Source organism: Ruditapes philippinarum, unplaced genomic scaffold (genome assembly GCF_026571515.1).
Source record: "Ruditapes philippinarum isolate M1 unplaced genomic scaffold, ASM2657151v2 ctg3095_1_1_1_1, whole genome shotgun sequence".
In the NCBI taxonomy this organism is placed as follows: Eukaryota; Metazoa; Mollusca; class Bivalvia; order Venerida; family Veneridae; genus Ruditapes; species Ruditapes philippinarum.
In genome coordinates this window covers 41,641-51,505 of record NW_026858589.1, presented here as the reverse complement: position 1 = coordinate 51,505, position 9,865 = coordinate 41,641, and the positions used below count along the sequence as shown (strand labels likewise).

Here is a 9,865-nt window from a genome sequence, read left to right as displayed (position 1 = left end):
TGAAGAATTTATTACAACTTCTTTTTCAAGCAAAAAAATTATCAAATTTCCTTCTTTCTTTCTTTCTTTCTTTCTTTCTTCTTTCTTTCTTTTGTATACTTAGTTTATACTTTATACAGAACTTATTTTAATTCGGTATAAGAGTATAGACACTCCCGTCTCCATTTCAAGAATCAAGTTACCAGTACTGAGCAGCGAGTATAAAGTTTCTTCCTTAAGGGAACACTTATTCATAAATATTTTAAAGCCATTTTGGATTTTACAGAGTAAGCCTAAAGTAGTCCCGTTTTATTTTTTTCCCATTTTCTCTACTTACCATAAAAATGATCACATACTTTTATATCGCAAGAAAACAATTAAAAACCTCCTAGCGACTTTAAATAACCAACGACATTTTATGAAATAGTTTCTATAAAAGCAAATTATATATAGGTTAAAGTTTAATAGTACGTATATACAAAATTAAATCGGTACAAGCTCGGCGCGACCAAGTTAATTTTGTAAATACGTACTAATCAATTTTAACCAGCTTGTTTTAAATCATTTTTTATAAAAAGTCGATTTACTAGACTGATTAATGCCAATTTACCAAAGTTAATGTGTAACGACTCAGTTGAAATACTGCAATCCTATTGGACAAAAATTATTTCAAACACTTTTTTTTAAAGCTGGCATTTTCACAGTAGAACCAAACGTGCTATATTTAGAGTAAAGATAGATTTTGAACATTTCGCGTGTTTACGGCAGATACTTCGTGTGTTTACGTAATATATTCCGTGTGGTTAAGCAATTGAACAACGAATTGATCAACAACAAATTGGTCACGATATATATCATAAAATGCGTCCAAAAATTAGAATCGTGCTCGAATAATTTTAAGAACATGCTTTCTATTTACAAATATAGCAAATGTAATTGTATATAAAAGTCCTCTATAAATCGGATGTATTGGAGAATATATATAGATTACCTTATCTAAATAGCACAGTTAAGTGACTTTAATTAACAAAAATAGAGAAATGTGAACACGATCTGATCCGGTGAGATAAGCTGTCACACGAGATTCCCTTATATTACAGATAAAACCAGTCTTTACAGTTTTGTATACATTTTCAAAAAAGACAGATCTTGTAGAAAGTTTCACTATGATAAAATTTGCAGTTATTGCCGCGGTAACAGGTATGAGACTTTTCATTTCCAAAATCCTAATTTTTAATACATTTCTTTAAGCTTTTATAACTCGTTTTTTTCAATTCATACAAGTTAATTGACGTGAAATTGACGTCAGTTACACTATACAGTATTAGTTATAATGATTGTTGACAGGTTATATGGCCCTATATAAACGGCTATTTGTAAATAAAACCCGAACCGCTGGGTGAGGATTATATTGCAAACAGCCGTTTATATAGGGACATAAAACCTGTCATCAATCTTTATAACGAATTTATAATACAGCAAGCATCATTTTGTGGAGTGGAAAAAAGTAAGATTTCTTCATAAATCGACAGCAGCCGTGTATATAAATCTATATAAACGTCACGATTATCCAATGAAAAGCGACGTTACAAACGTGCAGTATTATAATGAACTTTGTTGATACGTACGTATATGACGCTGTTTTAATATACGTTACGTCATTAAATAGTATCCTGTTACTGCCTGAAAAAATAATGGAATCGTTAAAAGTACTTGCAGAAAAAAAACCAAAAAATAAAACAACAAAAAACATACAAATAAATAACTATGCTTTATTTTATGCTGCATTTCCGGGTATATATATTTTTTTAAATAATTCAAGATCCACACAAAAACAATATGTTTGTAATATTGAAACAATGGTTTACATTTCCAGTGTACATCTGCTATGTGGCAGCTGAAATATGTAGTAATGTAGGTGACTGCAAGGGTACATCATGCTCAACAACAGCAACACACGTGCACGTTGAATGTGTAGAGAGACACTGCACATGTTCACAAGATCAAAAACGTAAGTTGACCAAGGTCTAAAAATATCCTGTTTTTTTTCGGGCATTATCCGATCCAACCTAAAGAAACGCCGCCGACCATTAAACGTTTTAATGTCATTATCAGTGTACTACGTCAGTGTCATTTAAACCTAACATTTCTTTCCGCTTTTCAAAAGTAATATTTCTTTTTTTCTTTTTGCTGTTTCAGCTTGCTATTCAAGTATAATACTTCTTTCCTCGTTTCTACCATAAAATTTCTTTTTGCCATTCCAGTACATTATAATATTTCTTTTCGCTATTCATAGATATATTTTCTTTTTTTGCTATTAAGGCTTAATATCTCTTTTCACTATTCATAAATTAAGTATTCTTTTTTTCCAGCATGTCTCACCGTATCAGATTGTAGTGCTAACGCTTCATGTATTGACCGTGACGGACATACAACTAAGTTCCACTGCCTAGATGGAAAATGTAATTGCTTAAGAGTCTAAGACTCGCGCGTATTGTCTTTTATTCCTTTTAAGGAACCTACTGGTATATTTTTAGTTGAAATTAAAGTTACTAAACCCACTCCTCTGTTAATTTATTTCTTCCGGTAACTATGACGATATTCTAGTGGTTGGTGAAAACGCTGAATCTTTAAATATTTGAACACTGGGCATAGTTCTGCCACCAAATTAAGGCATGGAATATTCATCCAGATAAGTCTTATTTCCAGTGCAATTCGACTTTTTCAAAGTTATTGCGAGGTTCAAAGTATGTGAATTGTTCATCAGTGATTTATGCACGTAAAGCTTGCTACATGTACAGAAGGTGCTCATGAATGTACTGCTAATCCGTGTGAACATCGTGTTTATGTAATATCGCAGAAAAGTGAACAAAGCACGTGAAATGAGAGTTAGTGTCCAAATCTATGACCAAACACGTAACAATACGCCCAATTTATTATATAATCTATAAATAGCTTTGAAAACCGTTCATCGGATTGGCTAAGTAAAAAATAAAAGGTTAATATCGAAGTATAATTTATAATAGTAAGTCAAATTAAAAAAACAAAAACAATTAGCACAAACAGTTGGCTTAAACCTCAATATTATAACTCTATAGGAAAATGTTTACATTTCCTGGTAATTCGTTTAGGGTTTAAAATGATATGCGGTTCCTTGTATTTTGTGATTTTCACTGTGTATTTAAGGCTCTTTAGGGAGCTATTTTCGTCGAGAGCTACATGCGGCCTAACAAAGCATCCAAGTTCATTGAACCATGCATTGTCTTGTACTACAGTCTGACATATATTTATTGTATGACGGATGGACAAATCATTTCAGGTTGAAACATGTTGGTGTGGAGTTTTTTTTATATGTTTAGAAATTTACAAAGAACAGAATATATTTTATTCTTTTACAGCGTTTACTCGGTTAGAATGGGGCTCACAAGTTTCACGTGATCCACACACGAAATGAACGTGGTTAACCTATGCAGTTGCAACAAATTTTAGAGTCAATTAATTACAGAATTAGATATCGAACCCGGCCGACCTGCTTGCCGCTCGAGTCTTACCATAAACATACATATTCATAGAGATCTTACTTTTCTAAACATTTACCAAACTAAATGGTCTAATTAAATGATCTATCACGTAAACTCGGTTAAACGAAACTTATTATAGATTTGAGATTTTATTACAATATACATGTGGCCGGACTATATACCCATGAGCATACACGCACGCACGCACGCACGCACGTACGTACTACGTACGTACATACATACATACATACATACATACATACAGGAACATTATACAGTATAAATGTCATTATAAGCATATACAACATATATTCAACATCTATAATTGAGATTAAGTTTGGTTTAATATGAACAGAATAACAATATTACAACATGGTGTAAATGACACTCAAGTTTCACATAATGATATCAATTCCAACTATAATTTACAAGTATTCAACATTTGTTCTTAATTCAAACATTTTAAAGATAAACATTGATAATTTTCTCATAAAATTGTCTTATTGAGATGTTGGTCTTTTCCAAAAAAAAAGTTATTCATAAGCTGTTTTCTCAAAACATTGTACAATGGACATTGTAATAACACATGACATTCATCTTCTAATTTAGAGCAAGTTACATTTTCTGGCATTATAAGGAATTGCTTCAAGTTTATGCAATCTACCAGTTTTTACTTTTAATGTATGTGAAGAAGTCCTAAAGCATGATAAAGCTTTCCTAAACTTTTCAATATTAACCATTGACAGATATGAATGAAAGCCAAAAATTACAAAATAATACACAAGTTCTTGCTCTTGATGAATGTCTTAGTGTTGCATACCATTAGTTTGTACAAGTTAAATGTTGATGCTGCACATCAAAGACGCCGCCAAATGATGTGAACAGTCACAGGTAAGATACAAAATCAGCCTCTATTACAGATGACATCCAAAACACTAATTAACTTTTCTTGGTATGTGCTCGTTGTTTAATAAGTTGTATATTTTTGTGAAAAAGAAGAACCTAACGCATATATTCTCAAAGTAAACGCATGTCTGAAATTCTGAATAAATCAATGTATGTCTGTTGCAACAAAGATTGAAAGGAAATAAAATCGCGTATAAAATTACCAAAATCCACCTAGCCTTCAGTGTCAAGAAATGCTCTCCGACTGAGGCATAACTACACGTTTGTACACTGAATTTAAAATCTTCAATACTTGTGTTCTATCTACTGTGATTCTATAATACTATAAGGGGGCAACACTCGACTGAAAAATTCCCGTCATTATAATAAAGACTGGTTATTTATAAGTTTTTTATATATAGTCGCTATCGACAACACAACCTATATCATTATCACCTTTTCGCCTTGTCGCTAGCGAAACGCGTTAAAAGGCGCGTTGTCTCACTGTCGTCTTATCGTCTTGTCGCTAGCGAAGTACCTCCAAACGGCGCGTTGTTGTGCGGAGCGTTGTCGCGATGTCACCTTGTCGCTTGGCTTATAAGCCAATCCTTCGATTTGAGCCGAGCGACAATGTGGTATCGCGACAACACACCGTATTACAACGAGCTGTTTGGCGTGCATCGTTTGCGACAAGACGACAAGACATAAGTCCAACAACGCGCCTTTTGGGGCGCTTTATCGTGCTGTCGCTAGCAACAACACGATGCATTAAAGCGTACCAAAATCAGCCACCTTAATGCACGCGACTCGTCTTACATGGGGGTGTCAGACAGGCTTTTCTAGCACCGGTGTAAACAGTAGATAACTCTGTCTGATATGCAAGAAAACAATGCGTAAACTACGCGTTAGTTAGGACAATGCGCAAAGCACGCGTTGGTGAGGACAATTATGATATGACAACAACAACAACTGAATAACTGTTAGACTTGGTATAACGTATTCTCAGCAGAAATCTAAAAACTATTCTAAAATAGCTGATGATATAGTGTATAGATCTATCATATCGTCTTTCAAGAATTTGAAATATTTTAGTCGCCTAAATCATTAGTAAAAATTCGACAAAGCCAGCCAACGTTTGAAAACATACAGTGTTGCTTATATGTTTGTTTTATTTTAATATAGCAACTCTCTTGAGGAATTATTAAAATAATTTCCTACAAATATGAAAACGATAAATGATATGAACTACGGGTAAAATGATAAAGGCAATTTGTTACTCGTCACACGTAGTTGTATGACCAAAATGTTTAAAACAACCCTGTTGATTTAGAGACATAATGACATCCGACTGTAAAGGTTTAAAATATGTGAGGATGCAGCTATAGGGAGAAATTTGCCCGTTTTTGTTTTGGTCATGGAATTGTTAGGATGTACAGTGACATATGTGTATGTCATGGTTCCATGTAAAACATTAACGACTTACTTTATGACAGTTTAGAACATACTTTTGGCATAATAAAGGTATAGAAATGCTCTGTCTGTAAAATTAAATAAGTTCCATACCAAGTTTAGTCTCCCTCAAACATTCAAAAACGTATTTAAAAGTCACTAGAGGTGCAAATTATAAGTTAACAAGAATATTAGTTTATGAACTGTTTTGATTCTCAACTCGGCGTTTCACACAAGAGGTGGAAATACTTAAGATACATTTCAGAGAACAAGAAATCCCAGAGACTGTGAAGATGTCTAACTCGAGCTAACAAGTTTTTTAGGAAAAATGTTGCAGGCTCGGTTTAATTGAGCCTGTTCATGGACAGCAAGTGGTAAGTGTAACGTACCCTCCGATGGGAACACGACATTATTAGTAAAGAGGCATTTGTCAAATCATTGAAAAATAGGTCCCAAAGAAGTACAAAACAACTGGATTGCGGGTGATCAGAATCTACAAAACATGAACTAGGATACATTGAGCCCAAATTCGGACAGCAAAACCTTTCCTACTATAAAAACATTGCAGAAACGTCAGCTGCAACAAACCTGTCAAACGGTAAACTTACCAATCAGAGAAAACAATATTACTGATTTCTTTTCACACAAAATATCCCACTCTTGTGTAATATATTCTAGTATTAAATAAATTTTGATGCTCAAACTCAAAACTTAGACATTTGACTAGCCAGAAACTAGTCAAAGTTACCACGAAGATCAGCTTCAGGGGACACATAATACCTCTGATAACTTTCTTATACAAACGAAATGAACTTATTGATCAATTCATACCTTCAGAAAATTTCCTATATTAGGGACAGACTCTCTTGGGTTAATCAACAGCTTGAACGATTCGTTAGAAGGCGAGACAGAGATGTTACGCCGCTACCGAGGAATATAGCTCTCCGAAGAGCTTTATCGGTTGGATTGTAACACATTAAGCTATCCTGTGTGTGTGTTTTTAAGTTTGTTTATACTCGGCGCCGAAATAAACCATATGTCCGAGAATATAGCATCCTTGCCGGTCCACTATAGTAGTCTCATCGGGGACGTCTTTTTCATGCTGAATCTTCGGTAGCCTGTTCTTCGTACAGTGGTGATGAAGACGTCAACAAGACTGCCAAGGCAACAGCTTCCTGACCATCGATAACAAAAACGGCCTTTGGAAAAGTCCCTTTATACGACGCGGTTCAAACCCGGTGGATGTAATATTTTCTCGCGCATGTGCAATCTGCGTAGGGCAAAAGATCATCGCCCTACATAGAAATGTAGAAGAAGTTCATAGACAGTTCTGAGTCAAATGACGGTAAAAAGAAAAAAAATAAAATTAAAAAACCTCTAAGAAAAAAGATGGCTTTATAGCTTTGTGGACAAGATATGGAAAAGAGGATTTAAAAATTCCCTTTGTGACTACTTTGGATTTGAAAATCATTGAGATAATTGTTGTAAAAATGTGGAAATTTATTTATTATCAAAGAATAAAAAGATAAGGTCTACTTTGTTCTTCTTGAAATAGGTCATATAAAAAGTATGAAATCAAAGTCAATTAATTTATCATTTTAAACAAAAGGTCAAAACCTGTAGTAACAGATGTTCATGAACATGTTGTATTCAGATTTATCCAATTTGACTGCGATGACAAACACTCACGTATATATGTTAAAGTAATTTCATAAAATGATGAGAAAATAAGAAATTTTCCTGTATGGTATAGCGAAAAAAAACACTTTTATCCAATTTATCGTAACACATTTAGTAAATGCATCCCACATAATACTATATGTCACTTCACAAAATTAATTCCAAACATTGATAAGGTATATGTTAAAATTATTTAATTACGTTTATTATCATAATTGTACAATATTAACAATGTCTTTATACTAAAACGTCCCGGTTATTGTAAACGACCGGTCACGTGTCCATCTGTTTTTGCCAATCCACATAATCAAAGGAAGTGTACTATTACGTAATTCATGTCTAATAACTTTTAATTAAAACCACTGTTAACTGGTGAAAAAGTGTTCTAATAATCCTTTTTTTTTATATTATCATTTATTAATTAATAATTATATTATAATTCTAACACAATATTTTTTTTTTTTAAGCCCAACAGGTAACTTCGTTTATTGTCCCGTCATGGGTAAAATAGGGTCGGGGATCCATCCGCTATTTCACCTTACAAGTTTACTAACAACAATATATATATATATATATAATATATATATATATATATATATATATATATATATATATATATATATATAATATATATATATATATATATATATATATATATATATATATATATATATATACACATATGACAAGGACAACATAATTATGTAAATTATAAATTATAAGACTTCATGGGCTATGAAATTATGACATGCTACATAATAATGCAACAAGGTTAGTAGATATAATATATATAATCAAGTACACGCAAGTATTGTTTCTTACTTATACAATGTATATGATAAAAGATATATATTAATATATTTAATGTAAATTCACATTGATTGAAAAAAACAACAACAAAAAACAAATACTTTAAACAGAGGAAAATTAGGTCAAATTCAGCTTTTATGTCCTGTATAAGATCAACTTTTAATTTTAATATGACTCTTCTAAATTCTTTTTTTTTAAACAGTTACACATGTTACTAGGTGTTGAATCAAAATCTAAAAGACATTCTGATATTTCAGAACCTAATTGAGAGCAAGTGGAGTACAATAATTTTCGCTCCGTTTCCGTTTCAATGTTTTATATATTTTGTATGTCACAAATGACCTGGTGTGGAGATGTTGTTTATTTTCACTTTACTTGTTCCAGGTTTTGTTCTATTCATTCGAAGATACAATGTATTGTTAAAGTAATCTTATAGAATACTAATTCTTGCATATTTCTGGTAAACCTGGATAAACTGAGTAATTTGCGTGTATAAAACATTGTCTGACTTTGAACAATGTTATGCAATTGAAGTGATATCTTCCGATGTGTAACTTAACGCGGCAGTTGAAATCGCCAACATCCTGGAACCTGTAAGGTAAGCTGCTTATTTACACGTTCCTACATTAGTTGTTTCAAATTCATTTTTCTATTATCTTACGTAATACAATTTAATTTTAAGATTCGATTACACACTTTTTTTTGTTATTTCTAATTGAGGTGAACAGGTACAAGATTTCCAACGACTTGAAGTCACTAAAAATCACCAGGACAGACCCAGTTCTCGTCGAAACATAGCTTCTATAAAGAGACAAGACAGGTTGGTTATGAAGGAATGCCTACAACAATGAAGGTTGACTGTACCTGACCTTAGAAGATCCAGAGAAGCAGCTGATGTGTTTGCAACTCCATGGTTCGGCGCAGTCTGAAAGCCGTAGGAAATAGTCATCGAGGTATCAAGAAACCATCGATGACCCGTATACAACGACAAAAAAACAAAACAAAAAAACAACGAAAATTTACTGCAATTCTTGCTGACGGGACATGGCTGGACTGGTCTACAGTCATGTCCAGTGATGAAAGCAAATTCAACTTGTTTCGGAGAGATGGACTAAGTAATGTGGGGTGGTGGTAAGCAAAGTCTCACAAGTGTGTGGTGCCTACTGTCAAGTTTCACTGTAAAGGATACTATTGTGTTACCGTGGAACTGGAATATTGAAAACTGTGAAAGAAACTCCAAAGTCTGTGAGATGAGTCCTTTTATCAAGATGCCGGTGCACCATGTCACAGACCAAAGACTATTAAAATCTGGCATACTGCCAATGGTGAACTGTACTCCTCCCCTCCCCCTCAGTCACACAATTGAAGATCTGTGGCACAACACTAGTCCAAGCAGTATCGCAACAGGCAAGAATTTGCTCCTAGCGTCAGTAAATGCTGGAGTGAGGTGGATGTCGTTAGGTGCTGAAACCTTATAAGAAGTTTTCTCAGGAGAAATGATGCTATTCTAGCTATTCGGGGTGGTTATACAAGATGTTAAA

The 9,865-nt window shown here is 33.3% G+C and overlaps 1 protein-coding gene across 1 annotated transcript; it reads left to right on the top strand.

Annotated features, from left to right (window-relative positions):
• Positions 1-1,019: 1,019 nt before the first annotated feature.
• On the top strand, positions 1,020-2,540 carry LOC132753673 (serine protease inhibitor Cvsi-2-like). The gene is made up of 3 exons (XM_060744165.1): positions 1,020-1,179; positions 1,856-1,990; positions 2,352-2,540. The coding sequence occupies exons 1-3, from the start codon at positions 1,146-1,148 to the stop codon at positions 2,459-2,461; spliced, it is 279 nt and encodes a 92-aa protein (XP_060600148.1). The 5' UTR covers positions 1,020-1,145; the 3' UTR covers positions 2,462-2,540.
• Positions 2,541-9,865: the final 7,325 nt, after the last annotated feature.